Source organism: Gavia stellata, chromosome 3 (assembly GCF_030936135.1).
Source record: "Gavia stellata isolate bGavSte3 chromosome 3, bGavSte3.hap2, whole genome shotgun sequence".
NCBI classification, from domain to species: Eukaryota; Metazoa; Chordata; class Aves; order Gaviiformes; family Gaviidae; genus Gavia; species Gavia stellata.
This window is the reverse complement of record NC_082596.1, coordinates 100656163-100683273: the sequence shown is the minus strand read 5'-3', so window position 1 is coordinate 100683273 and position 27111 is coordinate 100656163. Positions and strand designations below refer to the sequence as shown.

Sequence of the window (27111 nt, the reverse complement as noted above, 5' to 3'; positions counted from 1 at the left end):
AGGAGGCTTACTTCATTCCCATTCTTCTTTTCTGTTAATTGCTCACACGGACAGGAGGACAGAGAGTTGGATCTAAAGAAAAGGCACTCTGTTCTGGAGCTCTGATCTCTCAGCCAAGCTGAAGAGTGGAAGGGGTATTACTCCCTTTTCCCTTCTGCTTCGAATAGGGAAGGTGATAGTCTGGCCCTATGGAATACCAGTTCCAAGGTTGTGCGGGTTCCCAGTCATAGAAATGGGAATAAAAATTGGAGCGTCCTGCTCACATCGTAGTTTACACTACTTCAAAATCTCCAAAGCTATCTCTAGGATTAGCTGGTTCCCCACAACTGTCTAGGAGTTTCGTACAAAAGAGATCCAGTTTTGGGAACTCTTTTCGGTATTAGAGGGGTTATGTGCAACCTTGCTTTTGTACTAAGCATCCCTGAGGGAAATAAGTTTGTCCAAGCCTTGGTTTTGTACTTCTTGTGGTCCTCCAGTGGTGCAGATCTGCTACTCACCTGTGTCTCTTGCAGGCATTTGCAGGTTACCACCTGTGGTTATAACATTATGATACTGACACTGTAAAGAAAATATCAGCAAATAGGCAACTTGTAAAAGGCTCACTAAATACTTGCTGTCTTTGTTTCAGCGGGAGAAGGCTGCGGTTCATCAGCTGGAGGAAGAATATGAAGGACTGCTGGTGAGCATGAGATTTGTTCATGTCGGATAAGCTCTATGATGAATGCTCATTTTTGCTTTATTAACACTGGTGTGATAGTCAAGGAATACTTCAGGTTTCAATGGAGTGACAGATACATATTTAAACAATTCTATTCAGCAGTAAACTGACAGTGCTTTGTAGTTTCTCTAAGGTTCGGTTGGAGTCAGGAACTTGAGATTAATTCATTACCTGGTGTATAATTGACTTACCCTCACAAGGAAGTTTATAGTTTGCACCTGGTGAAGGGAGTTGGTCACTAAGCAGGTGAAGAGTAGAACTCTACCTTCTTAATGGGAGTAAATGTAGTGATGCAGTTAATCTATATATGAAGCTTGAAAAGTTACCCAAAGGTGGGATTGAAACCAAATTCTGTGTAGTGCTGTGCATCTTCTCTGCTTTGGATCTTCATGTAAAATACAGTGAGAATCTTGTGCAAATGGTAGATTTAACCCTTGGGACTGGAAGCTGATTCCTGTACACACTTCAAGCAACAGGATGTGTATTATGATGTGAGGACAGAGAAGGAATCTTTTCATCAAGTGTCATCTGTGCAAAAGGTGCTGCTAAAACATCATGGGTGTGCTATGAGCAGCAAATGCAAGTAAAAGTGATGTTAAATGTTCAGGCATTTCTTGTATTTTCTATTTTCCCCCATGTCTTTTTGCTTGCCTGCCTACATATCTGCTACAGTTGTGTTTGAAATGACTTTTGGAAGCTGCTGACTTCAAGTTCCCATTGTTGGGTAAATCCAGACGTGTTGTCCACTGACCATTGCCAGCAGCTTTCATAAACCCAGGCACGTTATCTGCTGTCCATTGCCAACAGGTTTTATAGATGTGTGGATTTTACTGTTATTTTAGTTTGGGGCGGGAGGGGGAAGGACATGTTGTCCTCTTGGCTTCCCGTTCTCTACCCAGCACAGGCATTCTGTGATTATGGCTTCTCATTTCTGGAATTCCTTGCAGAAATACTCCTTTGAAAGAATGGATCAGCTCCGTCAATTCCAGAACCTCATTCAAGCCACCAGCAGAGAGATCATGTGGATCAATGACTGTGAGGAAGAGGAGCTTCTTTATGACTGGAGTGACAGGAACACTGACATTGCCAGGAAGCAGGAGGCCTTCTCTGTAAGACAGCTCAACCTCCCTATACTTTCCATGGGCACTCTTTTGGGATAGTGAGGGAGGAACAGCCTGGCTCAGGATGACTGATCACGGAATGGGCATTTCTTCACTCTTTCAAAGTTGCTGGGGATTTTTATCAACACTTTTGGATTAAGTACTGTGTGACAACCTTTTGAGTCAAGAATGGACATCCGTTGGAAGATTGTGCTCCCATTCAACCAGTTGTTATGGTTTCTTTTGACCTTGGAAGCTGGCCTTATCAGTACAGTCTGGTGTGGACTAGTAATCACACGTAGCTTGTGCACACAGTCATTATGTTGGCATGCTAAACTAAGGGACTTGAATCAAGCAGTTTAAGTCTCCCTGTCAGGACCATGTAGGGGTTAGGGGGTCCCTGTATTCGGCCCTGATATCTGTCATCAGGAAGTAGAATTATACTAGAGGGAACTGCTCTCTCTTCCTCTGATGGTTTTGCCAGCAGCACGTTGAGCACACTGTCAGAGGTAGTTTGCGCTGCTCCTTGTCTTCTGTGGGTTTGTAGGGAAATTGAGCATGTGCGTTTCTTTAGCCAATATTGGTGCTGATCACCAAATTAAAAAAGGAATGAAAGTTCACATTATTAAGGAGTTTTTTTTTTTTTTCTTTTTTTAGTTCAGTTCTGGATGTTGCAAGATGCAGTCACTTTTGCTTCCATCATTCCTAGGAAAGGCAGAACTTTGGGTGCTTTGCTCTGTGAAGCAGCAAGCCTAGAGACTAGAACTGAGATGATTGTACCTTCTTTAATTCTACTGTCTTCATAATTAAGTTCAGTACGCTGAATAGAATTACTGTGTAGTATTAGCAGGGATAATTTTACACTATCACAACTATCTGGAAAATTTTTAAGTAAATCATCCTATGCAGCATAAGTTTGGGGGCTTGTTTAATGCTGTGTTTTGGTTGTTTAGAAACGCATGAGTGAACTGGAGCTTAAAGAAAAAGAACTCAACAAGCTAAAGCAAGAAAGCGACCAGCTAGTGCTCAACCAGCACCCTGCTTCAGACAAAATTGAGGTGAGTTAGACTTTGTGTGATTTTACTTACTCCTTTAGTTGCTACATGGGAAAAGTTCTCAGTGAAAGTCCACAAATAAAATGCTGCATTTGGACCTGAGAAGGGTTTGCCTGCCAAAAAGCATGTCCATTTTTATATGAACTACTCTAATAAATGTTACTACCTTCCTCTACAAGCCTGGTGACAACAACTGCAGACTTCTTAAGAGCTATGGGGAGAGCTCTCATTGCTATCAAATTTGATGATAGATGCATGTAAAAATTAGTACGAGGCTTAGGGAGTTGTCTGAGCGTATTGAAATTGCTGTATCTGGTTTGAATTGACTACAGTGCAGGGGAATTTATGGTAGTAAGGCATGTCATTGTTCTTCTATCTTAGTAGGCATGTTTTGAAGAAAGCCACACCCTTTGAGGGTTTATGTTTAATCCAGGTGCAAATACTTTCTGCAACTGAATTCATAGGGCGTTTCTACAGCTTAGCCAAGACATTTTTACTTTCACAGCTTGGTCTGCATTTACCTTTCAATTACAAAGGCTGCAACAATTTGGAAAAATCTCATTTTATTAGGAAATGCTGTAGTTGTTATTGTTTTAAGAGTGCATAAGAACCCTGAAACTGAAAGAAGCTAATAGGAAGAAAAATGAGTCCTTTCTGCTTTTCAGTGTATTTACTTTGTTATCAAGTTGTGTAAAATCACCATTCATGTTTCTTCTGTGATCAGTTTTTGCCTTAAAGGAAAGATCCTTGTAAGCTCCAGCAGTGAAGTAAAAGTTGTATGTAATTTTCTAAACGATATACATGAGGACTATTTGAGAAGTTTGAATTTAAAAATAGCCATCATAAAAAAAAAAAAAAAAGTTTGACAGTGTTCCTTGGAAGAAGGAGAACATGACAACTTGCAACTGAAATATTTTATTTGCACTACTGTTTGTGCATTTCACCCCTTTTTGTTCATGCACTTCAGGCTTTGTGCTGGTCAAACAAAATTCAAGGCATGAACAAATTTCTCTCTGCATGCCACAAGCAGGTATTTAACTCTTTTCAATTAGGCAGATGCTTAGAAGTCGGGGAACTATTTGCATGAATTGTGTTATTCTGGTGTGCATTAATTTGTTTTAGCAGATTTTTCATTTGCATTTATGTGGAGCATAAAATTTTTTTCTTGAGTCTGGGTATGGGAGAGAGATCAATGTGGTGGTTTGAGTTCTGTATATTACTATTTTTGTTAGGCCTACATGGATACATTACAAACTCAATGGAGCTGGATTCTTCAGATCACCAAATGCATTGATGTTCATCTGAAAGAGAATGCGGCTTATTTTCAGGTGAGTAGTGATGTGGAGAATTCACGCTACTTTTAATAAAAGTGTGAATCCCATCACAGTATTTTTTTCTGTACCAGAATTTCTAAATCCGCGCACAATTATGCATAACACAATGTTACCATATTGTAGATGCTACCATTCTGCCAGATGTGACCTGGGATTTCTCATGAAAGGAATCCATTGATTTTTAGCAGATATTTTTAAGAGTTGTGTACAACTGAAATCCCACCTTTTCTCCTGTAGTTTTTTGAAGAGGCCCAAGCCACAGAGTGCTACCTGAAGAATTTACAAGACTCCATCAGAAAGAAGTTCATCTGTGATAAAAGCATGTCACTGCAATCTTTGCTGGAGCAGATCAAAGAGCTGGAGGTATTGTCACACCCATCTCACAGGTTATAGTCTCCATTCCTTGGAAATCAGTTGCCTTCTTCAGATACCAAATGTAAACCCAGGTGTACTGCAATGTTTATATACAGTGCTGTATGAACTTGAAAACATAACGTATATTTGAAAACAAAACGTATATTCCTGCCCATTTCTTAGGAAAGCCTACAGACGGATCAGTGTTATTTTAATTTGTGTAATACTGTTTGGGAACACTTGATTTCTTTTTAAATCTGGATTGAGCCCAACAAATTCCCAAGTTTCTGATGTGCTAACAAATTAAGAAAAGGAAAGAATTTCATTCATAGGTGATAGAATAGATTTTGCCTCAAAGGATAAATGCATTTAATAAATGATTCATCATGCCACTCTATATTGCTGTAGTCCCTTTGAAAGGACTTAACTCGTAGCTTTTTTAGCTAACTATTTGCTCACCATGAGTTAGGTACTACAATTTCCAGTTGAATATACTGGAGGAAAAATGGTCAGTGATGTAAAAGGGCAGTTGATGAAGTCAAGTTTGAGAGTGTAGTTACTACTTTTTGTTAGCATTCATGTTATAATAGATTCTTTCAATTTATTCCTGTGTTTCTTACATATCACTTTAACCACGTTGCAGATCTGTATGAAAAACCTGCTTTGCAAGTTTTGCAAAATTTGCAGCTTGCCAGAGCTGGAGCTAAAGGAAGTTTTGCCTACAGGGAGCTCCAGATATATCCTCTTAACAAAACAGTAGGAACTAAATGTGGTTTCTTTTTAGAATGAATTTTTAACATACACTTGTCTTTGTAGAATGAACGAGAGAGAATTCTTGAATACAAGAGGCAAGTGCAGAGTTTGGTGAATAAATCCAAGAAGATTGTGCAGCTGAAGCCACGTAACCCGGACTACCGGAGTAACAAGCCCATTATCCTTAAGGCTCTGTGTGACTACAAACAGGATCTGGTACTGTATCCCTTTTTGGCTGAGAATGAACACCATGTAAACTAGAACATGGCAAATAATTTGGTAAACAAACTGTTGAGCTGATAGGTGTATCCCCTTTGTCTGCTTTTTGTCAACATTTAAATTTTGCCAACAAAAAAGCTCTGACTTTCATGCAATTATGATTAAACAAGCTAGGTTCTGGTTGGTTAATAAGTTTAGTCAAAATGATTATTATTAGTCCATTAAATAGCATTAATACTCATAGTTCAAATTAGCACAAAAAAGTGTCATTGATAATTGGGTTAAGATTGTTACACAGATGCTTCCCAGCATCTACTCCTTTCTTTTGGTGATTGCTCACCCTTCCAGTGTCCTTCTGGGTCTTTAGGTCAACGCTTCATCTAACAAAAGATGAGGGAACGTACAATGAGTCATTGGTATCGCAAGTTTTGTGCTGGATGGAGTATGAAATTAATGGTGGTGGTTTCTTCCTCCTCAGTACTGGGGCTGCCTGGGTTTATTTCTATATTTCTTTTCTTAACAGTCTGCTTAGTTGCATTTTCTGCTTATGTGCTCTTTCTCTTCACTGGTTTCTAATTACCCGGTTTTCCTGTTCTGTTATCTGTAAAACTTGTTTTACCTGATTCACTAGCTTGCACTCCTGCAGTGACCAGTAATTGACCACTGTGATTTGTGTTTAGGATCTGGGGTTTCTGCTATCCACTCTGTGTCTGTGGTCTTCCATACCACATTTTATTCCAGAGTCACAGAAGTTCAGCCCACACAGAGTAACTACTTGTCATTACTAGAAGTGAAGCTAAACAAATTTAGGCAATGGTTACCTGACTGCTTGGCAATTGCTTTTAGAGTTAATCATGCTAAATTCTGCTCAGGCAAAGGTAAGCCCAGACAAGTCTGGAGCCCCTGCATGGTCAGGTCAATGCAAAGTCTGTGGCCAGGTTCTGTCAAAAAATCTATTTGCTGGCTGTAGAGGTGTGACGGAAGGAGAGAGTCCTGTCAGGGTAAATGATAGGAGGAGCTTCCCCCTCTGGGTGAATGTGAGTGGGTTGTAACCTGCACCGTGGCCACACCCATGGCCACAGGGTTTTCAGGATTTCTGGTGGTTGGGGCTAGTGGATCTAGCTCTGCCGCACTCGTTCCCAGTCCCTTTGCAAATACGGACGCAGCACTAAGCATCCTTACGCCTCCAGCTCACTGACTTACAGCCATACATGGTTGTGTAGCTTACTGTGGCCTTGTGTCCACACTCAGCGTTTGATGTTTGTCATGGCAAGCCCCAAGTCTGATGATCAACTGGACTGGCAACTGTTGAGAGTGTTCTGTGGCTCCCACTTGGTTTTCTTGGGTTTTCTTCACATGAAAACCAGATTCAGGGAGAAGAGGTTGATCTGTACTGATTTCTTGCGCCAGTATAAAGCCAAGATGCGCACCCAGACCTGGCAGCTGGGAAGCACTCCCACTTCTGTGGTCTAGATGCATCTTCCTTGTCTGTCTCTCCTAGAAACCGCATCTTACTTAACTAAAGAAAAAAATGTTGTTCTCCGTTCCTTACAGAAAACGGTGCGCAAAGGAGATGAATGTATCATGAAGGACAATAATGAGCGCAGCAAGTGGCTGGTAACCGGCCCCGGAGGAGTGGATATGCTGGTGCCATCTGTTAGTCTTATCATCCCACCCCCCAATCCATTAGCAGTGGACCTTGCTACCAAGTGAGTTGCTGCCTGGGTTTGGACACCTACCACTGGGAGTAGATAGAATAGTTTGCTCAAAATAGCAAACAACAAAACCTGGTCGGTGCCTTGATCAGAGTGCCCCCCCATCCTGTAAGAGTGGGAGATTAAGGACTAGGCCCTTGACTTGAGGAAATTCACTTCAGTGAAGCTTGCTGGGATCTAAAAATATTTAAAACTTAACTTTTACAAGGTTTTTCTCACCTCTAATAATGAAAGTCATGGATAAATTCATTTCCAAGATTTTTTTCTAGCAGAGAACAAGCCTTAACACACTCCACATCTGGTGGATGTTTCTTGGGATGTTTTGTAGCTGTTCTACAAGGACACACACGTTTTGACCATGACATTTCTTTTCTCATCTCAGAATTGAGCAGTACTATGAAGCTATTTTAGCTTTGTGGAACCAGCTGTATATCAACATGAAGAGCCTGGTATCTTGGCATTATTGCATGATTGACATTGAGAAAATCAGAGCGATGACTATTGCTAAGGTAAGATTCCAGCTGGTCTTACCTGTAGACCAGGGACAGCCATGACCTGACCTCTGCTGTCCCAAACAGTGCTTGCTGTGTCCTGCGCAGATGTATGTTCTGCAAAACTGTGGGCATTCCTTCTCCTGGGTTGCACACTTATATATAGAAATTGTCGTTTTATTAAAGGAGAAGCAAAATGCTTTCACGTTCAAACATGATATGGATAAATGGGAAGATTAGCTAAGGGGATTTATTACATACTTGCTGTACTTGTTCCCACTATGCAAGGACATGGATAGACAGAGTAAGAGGTAGAATTTCAAACTGTTCTTAAGTTATGAAATGGTTATAACAAGAATAGATTAGCTCAAAGGGCACATTTAGCCCATACTTTTAGAGGCAGTCTGGGTAGGTTTTATTGTAAAATGTGATTCCTTTTTTTTTCTATAGGTGTATTAGTTTGTTCCTTAATGATTAACTGGTTGTAAACCTTCCCCAATTGCTTCTTGTTTTCAAAATTCTCTTCTTCATCATTTCAGCTGAAAACAATGCGTAAGGAAGATTACCAAAAAATAATAACTGACCTGGAGATCCATTATCAAGAATTCCTAAGGAACAGCCAAGGCTCAGAGATGTTTGGTGATGAAGACAAACGAAAGATCCAGACTCAGTTCACTGATGCTCAGAAGCACTACCAAACCTTGATTATACAACTGCCTAATCAACCACGGCAGCCACAAATAGGTTTGTTGTCCTCCTGTTTTCTGTAGAGATTGTACTGCTTGGGTTTCTTTGTTTGGGGGGTGATGGTGCATTCTTTTTATGTGAAAATGTTCTCATAAATATATGAATGGAAACATGTTCAAGAATTGTACTGCTGTCTCCTCATATAACAAAACTGGCCATGTGCAGGGAAGAGTATGTTTTGTTCTTCCTTCCTTTGGTGTGAATCTGGGAATAGTCCTCTGAAGTTCATGGAACTTGCTGGGAAAATGAGTAATTTAGCCCATCTGATATGTTTTCAGTTATTAGGAAGCAAAACAGCACTGCTGCATTTGAGGAAACAAGTTTCTCTTTTTGTGAAGGGGAGATTTCATTACTTGAAACAGCTGCAAAAGGGCCCAGATCTTCCACATGTTCTCAGTTCTACAGATCAAATCAGTGCTTAGGTCATTTTGGCACTGCATTGGCTTTCTATATGTAGGTGCTCAGTTCTCTGGCAGTTGACATTTACCCAATTCATTTTACAGTGGTCCCAACTGAGACCTGTCCTGTGGGTTCCTCAAACACCATTATCGTTAACGAGAGAAACCGAGAACATGAGAAGCAGGAGGCCTGGCTGCTGATGGAGCTTCAGAAACTTCGGCGTCAGATTGAAGCTTCTGAGATTCGGATGGTTCAAAGAGCTCCTCTTGGAGTGGATCAAGGGGCTGTGCATGACTTTTCAGTCAGAATAAAGGATTTAGAGGTAACTGTGGATGTTTTTCTTTGAGTGTCTCAAGCGCAGTATGACTCTGTGCTGCAGAGCATGCTGCAGTTGTATTTCTGATCAGCTGGGAAAGACACACATCCTGTGCAGAAAAATGGAAGCTAACTATGATGATTTGGATTGAAGTTTAGCTCCTAAGTAGAAAAAGTTGACTCTAGGATTTTAGAAGTCAAATTCTGTCAGGCAAAGAATATAGAAAGCCTGATATCAAGTGGACATGAACTCATGTTAAGCCTCATCCAGGTTTAAAGCACTATTAATATCCTTTTGCACGGGTCCCACTTTATCACCTACCTCTGAAGGGCTGTCTGTGGAATGCAGAGTGGAAAGATAAGGCTTACAAACTCCCTCCCTCTCCCAGCTCGTAAGATTTGAAGGAGACTGGAGAGAGAAGATGAGTAAGAAACGAGAACAGATTCAGTATATGAGAAATTCCCCTGAGGCAATGAGGTTGTAAAGGTCTTAAGAGCAGAAGGACCTTGGAACTTTTACCGAGTGCAGTAGTCAGCTGGCAGTAAAGTGCTCTGCTTTCAACAGAGCTGAGCTTCAGAGTGGATGAGGAGCTCAAAAAGATGTATTACCTGTTGTGGACTGTGCAAAACAGAAACCGCCCAGTGTTACTTACCTTGAAGAAAGCAAGCTTAGGCACTGCTTCAGTCCTCAGTCAAGCTGGTTAGATAACAGTAGACTATTTGGATAAGGATACTAATTGCGTATGTGCTGTAGAATGATCATTCAGCCACCAAAAATGTGTAAATTGGGCATTCTTTTTCCTTAGGGTGTGCAGAATGACTCTCAAATAATGGCTGAAACCCTCAATAAGCATAAGGACTTGCTGCCTAACTTCAGAGGCTGTGAAAAGTATGTGTATTTGCAGTCAGAGATAAATGCCCTATTTCAAAAACTGGAAAATATTAATGGTGTTTCTGCTGGCTACTTAGACAGGTAAGAAAATTGAGGTTGTAGCAATAAATCATTCACTTTCTTCCATAATTTTTAGTCCAGAAACCTGCCTTTTGTTACCAGTAGTGTAAAATTACACCTTCTTTCTTACAAATGCTGTACATGTGTGTAGAAACAGACACTTCTGTGAATTTCTTCTCTTTTCTGGAAGACTTTAAAAAAAGAAGTGAGAATCATAGGTATCACTGGAATTTCTTCTGTATTGTCTATTCTCTTTATCTAATGATCTGCAATTAATTAGAAATATCACCTTTCCTGTCCCAGTCCATAACGGATTTGTCTTGTATTATTTATTTTAGCTTGAATGCACTGAGGTGTCTGCTCCAGATTATTCTACAAACAGAAGATGTCATCAGAGTTTTTGAAGTCCGATTGTCTGAAGAGGAGACTGTTCCTTTGGATCTTGATAAAGTGGAGGCTTATCGGGCTTGTCTGAAGGTGAGAGGCCAAGACCCAAGGACACAGCAAGGCAAAATTCATAGCTGCCACACTGGTCTATTGAGCTGGGTGAAACACTTCTGAAACCACAGGAGATGGAAATGCTGATCCTGACATACAGTGACACAGACATACAATGCTTTTGCAAATTATTGGAAGGAATGTACGGGTTACTACTACTTCCATCCCCTGGTTGTTGCTGCCCCCACAGCAAAGCCAGTGGCATGGAAGGTCTCCGTAATCCATTATCTGTGTTTATTTGTATTACTTATGAAGCTGGATTTGGAGGCAATACCTCCTTTCTTGCAAAAAGGCTTGTTAATTGCCCTTGTTGTCATCCAGTTGTCACAAGTAAATTTGAATGTTATTGTGTGTCCAGGTTTTGCCATAGAGTCCATTTCAAATCTTATGGTGAGAACTATCCACCCTGTACAAGGGGAGATGGCAAAGAATAACTGCTTTGTAGTTATTCTTTGTTGGCTTGCAGAACTAGTCTTTAACTGGCGTTGAGCTGGTCCTTTTTGCACCGAATGCCTTTGGGAGAATAGGGACTCTTTCATTCTTTCCTGTTCTCAGGTGTAGTAGGGAAAAAGTGTGTAGGTGGCACAAATGGAGCACAACCAGGTTACCTTTTTATCATGTTAAATGAGAGCTGCAGTTCAGTTGCTGGGAGCTGTTCTTAGCTGGTGTAAATTTGAGCTACACAAAAAAAGAGTGCTTGAGCATATTATCGAAGGATGAAGTCATCCCTGTGACTGGGGGATGCAAGGCAGAACACCGCCTGCACTGTATATGCCATTTGGTGATACCCCACAGTACGTGAGTATGTGCACACAAACAAGCACGTGTGTAAAGAAACATCTTCATGGAAGATGTTTATAAAAATGTAAACAGGAAAAAAAAATCTGTGCCCATTTTTAGATAACATTTAAAAACTGGCTATGCCAATCTTGAGGCTTGATTCCACAACTGTTGCAAGTACAGGAATCTTCTATGCTTCAATGAAACTTTCTAGGCAGTTGTTTTGAGGAACAAGCATGGCAGGCTCTTCCTGTTTTGTGGGGGTTTTTTTATTGGGGTTTTTTTTTTGGGATAGCTGCTCTCTATAGTTCTGAGAAACTCAAATGTTAGCTACAGAATATGACAGCAGAGGGCTTTGGTTTAGCAAATTATTTAAGAGTGAGTCTAACTTTAAACACGTTCTTAAGTCAAACTCTGTTTACCAAAGTAGGTGTTTCACTTTTAATGTATTAAGTCCAGCTGACGTCAGTGTACATACCTTACTGAAGCAGAAACAAAATCTTTAGATCCCAACACATTGTGCATGCTGTTGATGGTTAAATTTGAGTATCCTCTCAAGAATTAAATGTATGACAGCATTTTGGTTTTTCTCCAGAAAATGAAAGCAGACTTAAACATGAAGAAGTCACTACTGAATGCCCTGGAAAACGAGCTGCAGAAAACGCTTCAGATTCACTCACAGTCTTGCCAGTCATATACCCTGTATGACATGGACATTGGAAAGTTCTGTGACAAAGTTACCCAGCTAATAGACCGCTGGCAGAGAGCTGATAAGCAGATAGATAACAGGTTTGATCATATTTCCTAATAGCTTCTTCCTGTTGCTGTTGCTACTAAGATCATCTTAACAGTGAGTCTAAAAGAACTGATGTGCACTAATCATCACTTCCAGAGGACAAATGATGACTTCAGGGCAATAAGACTAGAGCAACTGTGAATAGGTTGAACATACTTTAAAAGGGATTCTGTAAGACCAAGCAGGAGAATGTAGTTATTCATGTAAATGTATAATGTATGTGCTAAGGAGTTGTTCTAATTATTTTTTTATTCTTGCTAATGTTCTTGGATTAAGTACTTCCAGTCAGCATTTTCCCCCTCAAACAAAGCAACCATGCTTATTCCTAATTACCCTATACCTACCTGAGAGTTAAAAAATTAACACTAAGAATTAAGTAAAAAAAATGACAACAATTTTTTTTCTAATGCTTTATTGAACTGAAGGCATATTCTCATCATTTGTGGGTTTTTTGATGTGTGATTTGTTTCGTTTTTACTTCAGGACAAAATCTAGTACTATTAATAAAAATTGACCAGGTGCTGGCTGTTTTGGTGAAAATTGAGAACAAGAGTACTGAAATTGGTGAACTTGATTTTTATCACTGCAAGATTTTATCCATCCCTCACTTAGTTGACTGGAAGTGCCAACCTCCAGGTATTGCAGAGTTACTCAAAAGTGAGGCACTAGAAACCCATGACTAATAACCAGTACAAGTCTCATTTATTTAAAATCTTTGTTCAGAATCTCCTTTTAGAGCTTCCCATAGTTTAACCTAGTTTATTACTGTGTCTTATTTCTGAAAAATCTTCAAAGAGAGAGAAAGAGAATGTACTTTCCATTTTGACAGTTTTCCCCGTTTTTTTCTAGATCATGGGATTTAGAAAGGCAGATCAAACAGCTGAAAACTTACCGAGATCTCTACCAGGCTCTGTGCAAATGGATCTGTGATGCCAAGCGCAGGCAGGATTCTATTGAGTCCATGAAGCTGTGTGATTGCAACACTATCATGAGATACCTACACGATCAGAAGGTATGCAGCACCTGAATGAGTCGTCTTCAATTATCTGGATTTTAAATTGTTTTGCTATTCAGAAAATACCAGTTTCAGTGCGGTCTGCAATACAGTGGCCTGTTTTGAATTACAAAGTACGCAAGCTACCAAAAAACACCACCTGTGTAGAAGGCAGGAGAGAGGAAATAATATTATCCTCATTACTTTCTGTCACTGCTGCTACAGATTATGAACAAGACCATTTTTTGGCTCTTGCATGATCATTGACACTTTTACACATCAGGTTTGAATTAATTCAAGGGACTGTATGATGGTGCAACTTATGGGACGAATTACAGCACAAAAATAAAAAGCGAGGAAATACACGTAAGCTAAAGTCAAGGAACTCTCCCAGCTCTGGGGGTTGCTGGGTTGCTAGGTGTTCTTTCTGAGAACAACCTTCTCATGCACAGAGAGCTTGCAGTTGTAAAAACTGCACAGTTACAGGTCATGTCAGGTCTCAGCCTCTGGGGTTGCAGTGGTCTCATACTGCAGGTGCCTTGTGATGGAGGCAGCGTGTACAGGAGGAAATACTGGCAAATCTTGAGGGAGTGCTTCACGGTTCACTTTTTTCTTGACAGAACTTGCACAGTGAAATCTGTGGGAAGCGAGACAAAGTTGAGGAGCTTCTCAAGCATGCAGATCAGTGCTCAGCTGCGATTAAGGTACTTGGATTTCAGCATTTTTACGGGGTGTGGTTTTTTCATGGTCAGGCGCATCCCATTGTCTCTGCTTTGCTGGCAGGTGAAATGTTGGATCCCTGATGTGTGTGCAGAAATTGCTGGGATGAAGCACTTGTGTGTACAAAATATAATGAAGGCAATTTGTGTACTTGTCACCTGAAGACCACAGGATGATGCAGGAGATACCAGTGAGAGCTTCTCTTCAGGAGAATCAAAGCCTCCTTCTAGCCAGACCAAACTTTCCAGTTCACGTGTTAAAAAAATAAGGGAGTAGGGAACAGTTTTGTAGCTTAGGAATTAGGTCTGATTAGGATCTGGTCTAGGAGGCAAGACAAATGCAGATTAGCAGGAGGAATGGTGTGCAATAGCCATGAAAACCAAGAAGATATACAGGGAATGGTTTTGTGGTCTTTGCATTTTTGTCACCTTTATATCCGTGTTTTCGCCAGCTCAATCTTACTCTCTGTGACAAAGATCTTACATATGTGGCACGGTGTAAGTGATATGAAAGAGATGCAGAGACAGTTATTTCCGATGAAGTTTTTGTTGATAACAGTACCTAGACCAGTTGCTCCCATGAATCTTTTTCACCTCCGGGTAACCCTCAACTACTGGAAACAAGTATCTTCCCTTTTTTGTAAAATGTTTTTTCTCTTTTTCCCTTTGTCATTCTCCTCCATGAGTCTCCACAGTGGTACTTGAACTGATGAGCTTCTGTTTCTGGTAGAGGATCATCAGTACATGGCCAGAGATATAAAAAAGGGAAAATGTAGCTTTTTATTAAAAAACCCAAAACGACGCCGAAACTTTATTTGCATTTTGGGAAATCCAGATTCCCAGAGAGTTCCTTGGCAGTTGTTAAATGGGTCTTACCTTTCCCTGTTGTTTTACAGGATTATGAACTACAGGTTGCTTCCTACAGTTCCGGGTTAGAAACATTGCTCAACATACCTATCAAGAAGAGTGTGGTTCAGTCTCCTGCAGTGCTGATTCTTCAAGAGGTATCTTTCCTTCCTCCCCATCAATCTTTTGAATACATTTATTTGTCCATGTGAGCCATTGTGAGTCATATCCAGCTGTATTCTAATAATTAGCACTGTCATTGGTAATATGTACTAAGCACGTAAGCACAAAGAATTAGTGCAGAGTAGTTGCTGTGCTGTAAGATCATACTTGGGCTCATTTAGACCGTAGATTAGCCCTCAGGAATTTACCTCATTCCTATTCAATGTCCATTGCATACATATTGTGAGAAAGTAAGATTCATGCCCCAAGTGGTTTAGTCACTTTCAACCTGGGAATTAACCACTATTAAAAGTTTAACTTAGATTACTCGTGACTGTCAGACAGGAAGAGCATGATGAACCAGGGGATGAAGCCTTTTTTAATATCACGGCAGCCTTGGGGGGAAATAATCTTGAAAAAGAAGGTGTGGGTTTATCAGAAGAGAGAGTTTATACATTTGGGGTCCTCAGAAAGTCATGTGAATTTGTGAGGAGAAGAATTTGCTTTTTACTTTGTCAAGTGATATGTTTCATCAAGTGGATTGTAATCCTTTAAATGATCTGAAACATAGGTATGTTCATATTTAACTCTGTAGTACAAGCTGCTAACAATTTTCTTTCCTTTCAAGGCTAGTGAGGCTCAGTCTCGCTACATAGAGCTTCTTACAAGATCAGGAGATTATTACAGATTCTTAAGTGAAATGTTAAAGAGCATGGAGGACTTGAAGGTAATCTGACTCTTTATTTTATTTACCTTCTATTTTTATCACAGATTAGCAAGCTATCACTGATCAAAGACTTTCTGCTTAAATACAGTGCAAAACAGTCCATAAAACTAAACCCTGAGCTCAGTGGTGTCCCATGAAGGAGGCATGTAAGCAGTTTCATGCATCTTTTGTCAAAGAGCACAGTATATTGCAAAGTTACCTCCAAGGTCATGTGTGAGGTGGAGAACATTGGCCTTCTTGGTAATCATGAGGTGCTCATCAAAGCATGCAAGAGGTCCTCCTCTGCCCATCAGAGCCTTGATCTCAGTGCGAATACAATTATCTCAGTACTGAAAACGCTCCTCATGGTTAAGGGACCACACCTCATTTCAGGCCATATCTACAGTGTTTCAAACGGAGTTACTCCTGATTTGATTGATCTCAGTGGCAACAGAGGCCCATTTAAGAGGTCACATACATGGAATGTAAATCACCTGTTTGAAAATTGTGGAGATTTTAAATGAGGCTATTTAATACTTTGCTGGTGAACTCTTGGTACATCAGATTTTACTATCTGTATTGCATCTCCCTCCCCCCATCAAGTACCATTTCCCCTCTGAAAGTAATTATGCTGATTTCTGAATGAGGTTTGACTCTGAATAAATAAGGATTCCAGAATTTGTCTTGATGACATTAAATAAAAAAGGATTATGAGTTGTCATTGAAGCAGAGAAAAAAATGTCAGTGTTACAAAGGTATATTGTATTGCATGTGATGATTTTGAAACAGTTGTCACAAATGTTTATGTGGGTTTTTTGTTTGTTTGTTTTTCTGCTATCATTTTGCAGATGAAAAACACCAAAATTGAACTCCTGGAAGAAGAACTCAGGCTTGCCAGGGATTCAAATTCAGAGACAAGCAACAAACATAAGTTCTTGGAGCAAAATCTGCAGAAGTACCAGATGGACATTTCTCAGCTCAAGGCAAAGCTGATGAGTTTGGAGGAGATGAAAAGACAAGCTGAAATGGATGGAAATTCTGCTAAGCAAAACCTGGACAAGTGCTATGCCCAAATAAAGGATCTAAATGACAGAATAACCAGGCTGACTTACGAGACTGAAGATGAGAAAAGGAAAAGGAAATTGCTGGAGGATAGATATGAGCAGCAGAAGAATGACTATGACCAGCTGCAGAAAACAAGACAAAATGAGAAAGACAGCCTTGGTTGGCAAAAGTTAGAGTCTGAGAAGGTCATCAAGGAGAAGGAGTACGAGATAGAAAGATTAAGGGTTCTTCTTCAGGACGAAGGCACACGGAAGAGGGAATATGAAAATGAGCTGGCTAAGGTAAGAAACCAGTTTAGCGAGGAGATGAGTAATTTAAAGAACAAGTATGAAACAGAAATTAATATTAAGAAGACCACAATCCAGCAGATAGCTGCACAGAAAGATGATGATGCAAAAGGCCTCAGAGCCCAGGTTGACAGACTGACAAGAGAAAACAGAGATCTTAAGGATGAGATTGTGAGGCTGAATGATGCCATTCTGCAAACCACAGACCAACGGAGGAGGGCAGAAGAAGATGCTCTTCAGCACAAGGCTTGCAGTTCTGAGGTGTCACAGCAAAAGCATCAGTTAGAGCTGGAGCTGAAACAGATCATTCAGCTTCGTGGAGAAGACAACTCAAGATACAAGCAGGCTCTTGAGGAAGCTGCCTCAACTATTCAGGATAAAACTAAGGAGCTGGAAAGGCTAAAGGTTCAGCTTCAGGAAGAGGCTAAAAGCCGATGGGAACTTGAAAATGAATTGGCTAAGGTAAGGAACAGTTATGATGAGGAAATTATTAGTTTAAAGAACAAATATGAAACTGAGATTAATATCACAAAGACCACAATTCACCAGGTCACCATGCAAAAGGAAGAGGACACAAATAATTATAGAACACAGCTTGATAATGCCATGAGAGAAAATAGGAATTTGTGTGAGGAAATTAGGAGACTGAAGAATACGATAAGTCAGACAACAGATAATCTACGGAAAATAGAAGAGAATGCTCAGCAGCAGAAGGCAGCTGGGTCAGAGCTTTCTCAGAAGAAACAGCAGCTGGAGATTGAGCTAAAACAAGTTATTCAGAGGCACTCTGATGAGAGCATGCGGTACAAACAGTCGCTTGATGATGCTTCTAAGACGATTAAGGAAAGAAACAAGGAGATCGAAAGGCTGAGAAAGTTGTTGGATGTAGAAACAAGTCAGAGAAAAGAACTAGAGGATGAGAACAGTCAGTTAAAAAGAGTCCAGTTTGACCTGCAGAAAGCAAACACGAGTGCTACTGAGACAATTAACAAGCTGAGGATCCAAGAGCAGGAACTGGCCAGACTGAAAATTGACTATGAAAGAGTTTCGCAAGAGAAAAAAGGCAGGGATCAAGAAAGTGCAAAGTTTCAGAGCACTGTAAAAGACTTGCAGATCCAGAAACATAAGCTGGAAGAGGAACTTTGCAGGCAGAATAAAAATGTAATGGAGGAGACGTCCAGGAGGAAGAAACTGGAGGAGGAAATAGAAGGCATGAGGAGATCTCTCAGAGAGCAGTCGGTTAAAATAACTAATCTCACACAGCAGATAGAGGAAGTGTCTATTGTAAAGAAGAGGAATGAAGATGACCTTAGACACCAAAGAGAAGTATTAGACGGTCATGTGAGAGAGAAGCAGAGATACATGGAGGAGATAAGAAAGTACACATCTGATATTGAGACTTTACGCCGTCAGTTGGTCCAAGAACAGGAGCAATTAAAACAGGCTCACCTACGATATGAGCACTTACAGAAAACCTCTGAGGAGAAAAGCAAAAACTTGAATGAATGCAAAATAGAAATCGAAAGGCTTCAGTCTCTCACCGAGAACCTAACCAAGGAACACTTGTTACTGGAGGAAGAGCTGCGAAATGTTAGATTGGAGTATGATGACCTCAGAATGGTCAGAAGTGAAGTTGATGAGAAAAATACCGCCATTGCTGAACTAAAGAATCAGCTTCAGACAAGCAGCAAGCAAACCCTGGAACTTCAGGGGTTGATTAATGATTTACAGAAAGAAAGGGAAAAATTGAGACAGGAAATTGAAAAATTCCAAAAGCAAGCTCTAGAGGTATTCACACATACTTTGATCCCAGCTTTACTGTCTCTCAGATATATAATTAATTGCAGTGTCTGTTTGAATCAGCTTAATTCACACTTTGCTGTTTAAGTTCACTGTACTTGTGACTAATATCCCCTTTCTGGCCCTTCCCCTGGTTCATTTTTAAACAAAAATGGCAGGATTTGGCCACTTTCTTAGCCTCTTTACTCCCTGGGAGCTGTGCTAGGGAGCCATAAGCTGTCTTACCATCTAGCTGAGCCTTGCCCTCAGCCCTTGTCCCAGGAGAAAACCTGGGTCTGTGCCAGTCTCCCCCAAACCATCCCAGGGGAAGATGAGAGTACATGGAGTACCACTGTGCTTTAGCTGTACCCTGCTGGCTGTGTGCTTCCCCAGGCTGTTTCAGCCAGTACGGGTTAAAGCAGTCCTTTGAGGCTGACCTGAGTGGTATCAAACTAAACCAGCTAAAAACCCCAGAACCAACAACCTGTCGAAGTGCTGCTTAGCTGGGTAAGGTGTTGACTACAAGTGAGGATTAAAGATGATGATGTCAGCTGTACCTAAGGTACTTAAAGCCTACGTTTCCTTGACTGTTTTGGGGATTTATGTTCCTGAGTCACTAAGGGCATTTGCAAATTTTACTATTGGCCCTTATTTCTTAAACTTGAGGTGACAGCATAAACCAGTTAAAACATTTTTTCATATTTCATTCTTCTGCCTAGTTTCTTGTCCAAAGAGCTACTGTTTAAATATATACAAGTAAGCACTTTTGAAAACGTTTCTTTGCTTTTTCCTATACTTGACCTTTATATTTTTTTTCTCATTCCCATTCTCAGCTATTTTTTCCTTTATTTAGTTTTTCTTTCCTTTATTTTAAAAATCTTAATACTGATTTCTAAAAAATATTAACATTTAGGATTATCTGACATCTGTGCATATATAGCTATGCATGTATTACAAATATATAAACTGGTATTCTGTTTAATATGGACTGCATATAAATGTACATGCTTGTAGGTGTTTGTGTATGTGTATACATACACAAAGACATTAAGTGAATTAAAATGTAAAGCAACACAGGTAAAATTGTTTGGAGTAACATGTGAAACTGATAGGAAAGCGAAAATTGAGTCATATATTTCCTTTTTATCCATGTATGACCAGTCCTTAGCTGATAAAAATTTATGCAGGTTAGCAGGACTATGCTAGGGTACATCTGCTGAGCATCAGACTCTTTGAGTCTTGAATGCTCTGTGTATGTGTAGTTGTACTATGAGAAGTATTAAAAAGCTATAAAGAGCTAACTAAATCAGCAGAAAATCAAGGCTATGGGTAACAGAATGGAGTCTCTGGTGGTACTAGAGATGCTGTCAGTGAAGGGACAATGTACCTTCATTGGTTTATGTGTATCCATGGTCTTGGGTAAGGCACTGCTGCAACTAGAGTGTTTTCCAGTGGCAGCTTGCTGCAGGTTAAATGGCAGGCTGAAGAGCATTGTTCAGTGGAGAGCATAACTCTAACCAGCATAAACTCTAACCATCCTCTCTTGGTTTATTTCTTCTTTAAAACTGTAGGCATCCAATAGGATTCAAGAATCCAAAAATCAGTATAGTCACATTATGCAAGAAAGAGAAACCTTGCTGATAAAAATGAGTGCTTTGGAGCAAGACAAAGCCAGGCTGCAAAGATTAGAAGAGGAGCTGAACCGTTTGAAAGTTACCCTGGAGTCAGAGTCTCGTTTGAAGCAACGCCTGGAAAGTGAGAAGCAACAAATCCTGAATGACCTCAATCAGTGGAAGAGCCAGCACTCCCGGACAGAGGAATCCATAAGGAAGATCCAGTGTGAGAGAGAGAAGAGTGAGAGGGAGAAGAACACCCTGAGGAGTGAGATTGAAAGGCTGCAGATGGAGATCAAACGGATTGAGGAGAGATACCGGTGCCGACTGGAAGAGACTGCTGTCAAAAACCAGTCAGAGTTGGAATCAGAGCGTCTCAGGCTGCAAAGAGAGATCGAGAAACTCAAGCAGCGCCCATATGGGTCCCACAGATCTACGCAGACTGAGGAAGACTTTTGTATTGATGCCTCCAAGTTGCTGTTCAGTGGGCTGCGGAAGAAGATTACAGCAATGCAGCTGTATGAATGTCAGCTGATAGACAAACTCACACTGGATAAACTGCTGAAGGGGCAGAGGTCAGTGGAAGAAGTCACGGCTGACATTGAACCCTACCTCAAAGGGGCAGGTGCTATTGCAGGGGTGTCTCTTTCACCCAGACAGAAGTACTCTTTTGTTGAGGCCAAACGGAATCAGCTGCTTACAGGAGAAAATGCTGTCCTTCTCTTAGAAGCCCAGGCAGCAACAGGAGGCGTGATAGACCCACACCGAAATGAGATGTTAACAGTGGACAGTGCTATCGCCAGAGATCTGATCGACTTCGATGACAGAGAACAAATCTATACAGCAGAAAAGGCTATTACAGGATTTAAAGATCCTTTCTCGGGCAAAACCGTGCCAGTATCTGAAGCCATCAAGAAAAACTTGGTTGACAGAGAAACTGGGATTCGTCTGCTTGAAGCTCAGCTGGCTGTAGGAGGGATTGTTGATCCTGTCAACAGTGTTTTCCTACCCAAAGATGTAGCTTTGTCCCGTGGGTTGATTGACAAAGACCTGTACAGGATCCTAAACAACTGCCAAGGCACTACAAAGAACTTCATAGATCCCACCACCAAAAAGGCAGTCACTTACATGCAGCTGAAGGAAAAATGTAGGATTGAACCACACACTGGTCTGCTCCTCCTCCCAGTGCAGAAGAGGAGTATGTCATTCCAAGGGATCAGGCAGCCCGTCTCAGCAGATGCACTGCTCGAGGCTGGAATTATTAAGGAATCAACACGGAATGACTTGGAAAGAGGTGCAATTACAGTGGAAGAAGTGAGTGAGAGAATTATTGATTTCCTTCAGGGCTCTAGCTGTATTGCGGGTATCTACAATGAGGCTACTAAAGAGAAACTTGGCATTTACCAGGCTATGAAAATAGGTTTGGTTAGACCAGGGACAGCCCTTGAACTTCTAGAAGCCCAGGCAGCCACAGGGTTCATAGTGGATCCTGTCAGCAATGTGAGGCTGCCCGTCGAGGAAGCTTACAAAAGAGGCCTTGTTGGAATTGAATTTAAAGAGAAACTTCTCTCTGCTGAAAGAGCTGTCACTGGGTACAAAGACCCAGAAACTGGAAACATCATTTCTCTGTTTCAAGCAATGAACAAAGAGCTCATAGAGAGAGGCCATGGCATTCGTTTGCTGGAGGCCCAGATTGCTACTGGAGGAATCATTGACCCCAAAGAGAGCTACCGCTTGCCAGTAGAGACGGCCTACAAGCGTGGCTACTTCAATGAAGAGCTCAACCAGATCCTTAGTGATCCAAGTGATGACACCAAAGGGTTCTTTGATCCCAACACAGAGGAGAACTTGACCTACTTGCAGCTGAAAGAAAGATGCATAAAGGATGAAGCAACAGGGCTCTGCCTTCTACCCCTGAGAGAGAAGAAGAAGGTGGTGCACACCTCACAGAAGAACACTCTTAGGAAGCGCCGGGTTGTCATTGTAGATCCAGAAACAAACAGGGAAATGTCCGTACAGGAGGCGTACAGCAAAGGCCTCATAGATTATGACACCTATACAGAACTAGCTGAACAGGAGTGTGAGTGGGAAGAAATAACTATTACAGGATCAGATGGTAGCAGTAGAGTAGTCCTTGTTGACAGAAAAACAGGTAGCCAGTATGACATCCAAGATGCGATTGATAAAGGTCTGGTAGAGAGGAAGTTTTTTGACCAGTACCGTTCTGGCAGTTTAAGCCTGACGCAGTTTGCAGACATGATTTCCTGCCGTAACGGCACTGATGAGGTGTTCCGGCATGAGTCGGTGACTCGGTCTCCCACAGTGCTGAGTGTCAGGAGTTCTTCCTCGCTGATCAGGAGTGGCTCTTTCTCAGAGACCCCAGAAGAGTGCAGTCCCATTGCAGCCATATTTGACACAGAAAACTTGGAGAAAATCTCCATTTCAGAAGCTATACAACGGGGCATCGTGGATAGCATCACCGGGCAACGGTTACTTGAAGCCCAGGCCTGCACAGGGGGCATAATATGCCCGACCACAGGCCAGAGGCTTTCACTTCAGGAAGCTGCCAGTCAAGGCATCATTGATCAGGATATGGCCACACGGCTCAAACCAGCCCAGAAGGCCTTCATAGGGTTCGAAGGCATAAAGGGCGGACGCAAGAGGATGTCAGCAGCTGAAGCAGTGAAGGAAAAATGGTTGCCTTATGAGGCTGGGCAGCGGTTCCTTGAATTCCAGTACCTCACTGGAGGTCTCGTGGACCCAGAAGTGCGTGGAAGAATAAGTACTGAGGAAGCCATTAGGAATGGATTGATTGATGGTCGTGCTGCCCAGAAATTGCAAGACACTAATAGCTATCCCAAAATTCTGACCTGCCCCAAGACCAAGCTGAAAATATCCTACAAAGATGCAATGAATCGGTCAATGGTGGAAGACATCACCGGGCTTAAACTCTTGGAGGCAGCCTCCGTTTCATCTAAAGGCATATCCAGTCCCTACAATGTCTCCTCAGCACCCGGCTCTCGCTCTGGCTCTCGCTCTGGCTCACGTTCAGGCTCACGCAGTGGGTCTAGGAGAGGAAGTTTTGATGCATCAGCAAGCTCTTCATATTCTTACTCATACTCAACCTTCAGCAGCGGGTCTATTGGGCGCTAATAACAAGTGAGGGAATGTGTCTGCATTTAAATATTGTTTAGATTATTCTAGATCCCCTTTCCTAAAAAAACACAAAAACCCAAAACAACAACAAAGCAACCCAAAGCAAAACCCTTAAGTCTTTTCTCAATGTATTCAACTTCTCTTCTGAAAAAGCTGTAAAATGCTTGAATGCAAATTTATGGAATATAGATTAGGGGATGCAAAAAGTCATATTTGTGAATTTTGAGTTTCGGTTCCCATTTCCTTTTAGTGTTTGGATTTTAATTGGTCTCTGTATATTTTAAATACTCTGTCATGTGCCTTCTCCTGTTACCTGTAACTGTCAGCCCATAAGCTGATAACTGAGGTTTGAAAGTCTTGCAGTAGTTAATTTTTTTCCACATAGATCTTTTTCAACTTGCTATTATGAAGAAAAAAATATTAACAATATGGACAGAAAACGCCTTCAATATTGGTTTAGAATCTCTACGATAACATGAAAAGCTCTGTCTTCCAGATGCTCCACTTCTCTGTTTGACTAGCCATTTTCTTAAGTATAACTTGGTGGATATAAAGGGCTATTATTAGGCTGGGCTTTTGTTTTACTGTTACCCATATATATTTTCTACTGTTCTGCTTGATTTCCATGTAACGAAAAAAACCCTCTAACTGCACCAAGTGAGCTATTCTGGGCAATAAACTTTTGAAGTTTTAAAGTATTTGTTGTGTGCTTATTAAATTTAGCTATGAACATTCTTGGAGGTACAGATTAGAGAAAGAACCATTTAAAAAAGTAGCAAATACTAGCTTTGTCATAAAAATAGTGTACAGGCACATTATTTTTCATAATGCTGATCCATCATTTTTATGAATGTAGACTTCTGATTCTGCATTTTCAGTAGGAAAATGAAGATAGCACCAATAATGGAAACTATGCCCGTAGGAGCAGAAAGCCTGTTTCTGCAGTTGGTTATAGACTTAATGATGACCAGAGGCATATTTGTTCTGCTCATGATCCAGCCCATTGTCTCTACAGCTGCCAGGAACTGAGTCAGATTCTCCCTTACACATCCATGTAGCTGGACAACAAGCAGGACGAAGATACAGCAATGGGGCTTAGCCAAGCGGTATGGTGGCACAGGAGGATCTTTCAAAACCTGAACAATCGCCTCCTGTAATGTCCTCCCACCTCTTCTGCTGGCTTCTGGAAACCTAGGTTGAGAAAATAGCAGGAGTATATCAGTGTTTGCACGATGACTTGCTGTTGTCAGTTCTACATAGGCTGTTGGCAGCCTGGTCACTCCTTTTATCTGAGCTGAGAAAGCTCTTGAGCAGAGAAACCAGAGCAGGATTAAGAGACCACAAGATTAGCAGACACAATGTGGTTTGAAACCACTTCAGCTGCCATGAATGGTCTTCAGCCAGAGCAGAAAATGATTTGTATACATTGGGACTGCCCTGTCCTCTCCCATTCGCCACACAGTGCAGATATCTGTGGGTAGGCTTTATGTCCTTAGCCAGGTAATCACTTAGAAGAATTTAGTATGGTTTTAGACAACTGCTAATACAGAACTTTAATGACAAAACTATTAGTATAATTTACCAGTACCTGAAATAAATTCTTCCTGTAAGTAGTTGAAAGTGTTGCCTGAAGCACATACCTGCTTTTAGCCATGTACCATGTAAGAAGAACTCCACCTGCCTATGAATTTTAGCAGTTGCTACAGGTAGAAAGAAGCAGCTGATAGGCACAAATGCTAATTGCTGTTAATGATGCCTAATTTTTGTAGCATGTTCCTTTTCTGCAGTAAGGAATAGCATGAGTTTTGATAACTGCTGTCTCTGGCTAAAGTGTACCTCCTAGCCTGAAATGCATTTCCAGTGTTTCCTGAAGGTGAGAGCTGTGTATAAAATCTCCACCACATATAAAGTGTCCTCAGTTACTGGACTAAGAAATTAAATGGGCTGGTACAAGTCAGTGGTAGAGACCTCTATAAAAAGTAGGTGAGAAAGTGCATCCCACCTCCTAGGAAACTCCACAGCTTCGGAGGTTTCTCTCTACAGCTGAAGTTCATTAACTGTGCTGTAGAGGAAGATCCAGTGTCTGAATGGCTTTCTGACTGCTAAGGGGAAACAGCCCTGTGGAAAAACCACTGCTTTATTTAATCCCAAGCTGTTCCTGAAGTTTTAACTGGCTAGGAGGTTCATGGGCTCTACAGTAAAAGTCAAATTGGTCATTACCAAAGGAGAGTGTGCTACTGGGTGCATGCACCCCTGCAGTTTGCATGGCCTGGGGAATCCTGTGCACTCTTCATGGCAGAATCACCCCAGAACTGGGCTTATGTTTTGCACAAAACATTCCTGGCATCTCTGGTAGGTTGTTTAAAGCTCCATCTTTACATATTACCTCTTTTACTGCTGGATCGACCTTCTGTCCTATTGTGGTGGCCTAAATATAAGGCCATCTCCCATAAATGATGACAACACTGCTTTCTCCTTGCATACCCTCCAGCAGCAGATGCTAGTACGGCGTTACTCGTCTGTGGCCTTACACGGCCAGAGGTGTTTGGTGCAGGAGACCCAGGTGCCCCGGGCCTGAGTAGCACCTGAGCCAGAGTAGGCAGCAGGTGGGGCAGGATACTGATAACGCGGGGTGCTAAAGAGATAAGGGAAGAGTTTTCCCCCGCCGTAAAAGGGTGCTGAGGAAGGAGCTTAAAGAAAAACCTCCAGAGCTGAAGTTTGGCAGTTGCTGCGTGGAGGTCAGCCAGCAGAGAGACATGGCAGGTGAGTGTGAGCAGAGGGACAGGGTGTTGTGGAGCCGAGGAGAGAGGTTTTGCAGCAGTGCCTGGGGTTTGTGAGCTAGGAGAGCCGTGCCTGGGGTTTGGAGAGCAGGCAGGCTGTGGTTTGTTATGGTGTGATGTGGTGGGGTGCAGAGAGGAGTGTGGGGCTGCTGCTGTGGATTTGGGGCAGGATGTTCATGGGCTCTGTAGCTCTTTTGCACCAAAGGTGAAATGAACCTTGTTCATTTAAAAGAAAGACTGGCAACTTTAGGTGATCTCTGTTGCTGAAGCAGTAATTCCTTCGTGTTGAAAAAACAGAATAAACTTGTTGATCCAGCCTGTGGCTGTGAGCACTTCCCCATGCAGGAGGAGTGCTGGGCTGGGTGTACCCATCAGCAGTCAATCCTCCGAATTTGCCATCTCCTGCTTCCTCCCTGTGCCTTGGGGCAGGTGATGCTCACCCTGTTCAATGGCAACTGGGTGCCCAGTGTGCTGCCTCGGCTGCTATGGCTGGGGAGGGTTCAGTCATTAGCAGGGTTAACTCCCTAGAGAACTGGGGTCTAACAGGATTGGCGTTTATTTCTGAGAGTTTTATTGACTGAGTTAATGGTCTTGATGTGAATTTGCTGTCCTTTGGCTTGAAGCTGGGAAATGACTGCTCCTTAGGACCCAAAGTATGTTAAGGCACCATACAGTTTGCATGATGCAGCAGTGCTCAAGCCAGAGTTTTGTCTGTTTTATGCTATTTGGAAATGTGCACAAGCCATGGTTAATTAATAGTCTAGCCTTCTGAATATGG

The 27111-nt window shown here is 41.6% G+C and overlaps 1 protein-coding gene across 3 annotated transcripts in view; it reads left to right on the top strand.

Moving 5' to 3' along the window:
• The window catches only part of DSP (desmoplakin), a 40679-nt gene extending 16621 nt beyond the window's left edge, over window positions 1-24058 (top strand). Inside the window, exons 6-24 of one of the 3 annotated variants that reach the window (XM_059836058.1) lie at window positions 629-679; window positions 1666-1827; window positions 2772-2876; window positions 4106-4201; window positions 4445-4570; window positions 5378-5530; window positions 7088-7242; window positions 7631-7757; window positions 8279-8483; window positions 8990-9207; window positions 10007-10173; window positions 10491-10629; window positions 12026-12219; window positions 13076-13238; window positions 13841-13924; window positions 14836-14943; window positions 15576-15674; window positions 16502-16999; window positions 20356-24058. In XM_059836058.1, the coding sequence (XP_059692041.1) occupies window positions 629-679; window positions 1666-1827; window positions 2772-2876; window positions 4106-4201; window positions 4445-4570; window positions 5378-5530; window positions 7088-7242; window positions 7631-7757; window positions 8279-8483; window positions 8990-9207; window positions 10007-10173; window positions 10491-10629; window positions 12026-12219; window positions 13076-13238; window positions 13841-13924; window positions 14836-14943; window positions 15576-15674; window positions 16502-16999; window positions 20356-23550 (6045 nt within the window). In that variant the 3' untranslated portion in view covers window positions 23551-24058. Of the gene's footprint in view, window positions 1-628; window positions 680-1665; window positions 1828-2771; window positions 2877-4105; window positions 4202-4444; window positions 4571-5377; window positions 5531-7087; window positions 7243-7630; window positions 7758-8278; window positions 8484-8989; window positions 9208-10006; window positions 10174-10490; window positions 10630-12025; window positions 12220-13075; window positions 13239-13840; window positions 13925-14835; window positions 14944-15575; window positions 15675-16501; window positions 18794-20355 lie in introns of all 3 variants that reach the window. The other 2 variants (XM_059836057.1, XM_059836056.1) reach the window with 2 other exon arrangements.
• The last annotated feature ends 3053 nt before the right edge of the window (window positions 24059-27111 follow it).